Genomic DNA, 1,206 nt, shown 5'->3' with positions numbered 1-1,206 from the left:
GCCTCGCACCGATGACCTAGTTGATGTCATCATTTACCCAGAATGCTTTGCACGTAAATAAAATGGCTCCGTCTGTGTTAAAATATTTTTTTTAAAATTTACAAAATTAAACAGCCTACAGTATTTTTACAGTTAAAATAAATGTTTATCAAATAAAGTTTAATGTTACAACAACTAATCGTGGATCCCTTTAATAGTTTTAATGATTTCTACATGGTCAGTCCTTTTTTTCTGCTCTGTTGTCAAAATGTACAGTAATGGGAAATCCAGACTCCTGACCGTTTAGCGTTAGCCGTTAGCTTCACCAGCCAATCACACTGTCACCTGGTTTCTGCGCACTTCAGCTGTTCTATATAAACTCCTTGGTCCACGCCGAACTCTCAGGAATGTTTTCACATTCTCATGCTCTGACTCAGGGGAAGCTGTTGACACACCCGTGCCCTCCTTACGCCCTGGCCTGGGGAGCTAACAGCATCGTGGCGGGCGGCTGCGACAAGAAGGTGGTGGCGTACGGCAGGGAGGGCCACATCCTGCAGAGCTTCGACTACAGCCGCGACCGGTCGGAGAGGGAGTTCACGGTGGCGGTCACCAGCCCCAGCGGGCAGTCTGTGGTGTTCGGCAGCTTCGACCGGTCAGAAGGAAACAGATTAAAGGTGGGTGATGAAGGAGCTGAGGGGATGAAACCTTCGTCTGGTTGATTCTGTGCAGGTTACGAGTGTTTAACTGGGCCCCTAGGAGAGGCATGTGGGATGAAGCCAAACCCAAAGAGATCTCCAACCTCTACACCATCACCAGCTTGGCCTGGAAGAGAGACGGATCACGCCTTTGTGCCGTAAGTCGTTCCTGCGCTGAAGCTGAAACCRTTGATAAATATTACTGGATTGGGCGTGGCTAGCGTGTTSCTAGCCACATAGACGTGCACACACTGGAGCTCTGTTCTGCATTGAGGAGCCTCAACACTATGAATGGATGTCAATGGACTGTGAGGTGTCATCCTGATGAAAAACTCTTATAACTTCCTTATTTCTTGCTMGATTTTTACAAACTATGGTTCAAAATAGAGCTGAGAAAATTGTGAATTTTATAGTTATGGAAATTTTAAATAARTAACTAATTTTAAATTACTAACAGTGGCTTAAACTATGTATTTTGCGTCACGTGTGTTTTTTCATAGAAATCAATGAGTTCTGACCAGCTGGATACGTA

General features: G+C 45.0%; 1 protein-coding gene across 1 annotated transcript in view; it reads left to right on the top strand.

Annotated features, from left to right (window-relative positions):
* The window catches only part of ift172 (intraflagellar transport 172), a gene marked incomplete in the record, with an annotated part of 65,169 nt that overhangs the window by 6,391 nt on the left and 57,572 nt on the right, over positions 1 to 1,206 (top strand). Inside the window, 2 exon segments of the mRNA XM_014025942.1 lie at positions 417 to 631; positions 709 to 832. Of these exon segments, the coding sequence (XP_013881396.1) occupies positions 417 to 631; positions 709 to 832 (339 nt within the window).

The sequence above is a fragment of the Austrofundulus limnaeus genome, unplaced genomic scaffold, assembly GCF_001266775.1.
Source record: "Austrofundulus limnaeus strain Quisiro unplaced genomic scaffold, Austrofundulus_limnaeus-1.0 Scaffold511, whole genome shotgun sequence".
NCBI classification, from domain to species: Eukaryota; Metazoa; Chordata; class Actinopteri; order Cyprinodontiformes; family Rivulidae; genus Austrofundulus; species Austrofundulus limnaeus.
This window is presented reverse-complemented; position numbering and strand designations above follow the sequence as displayed.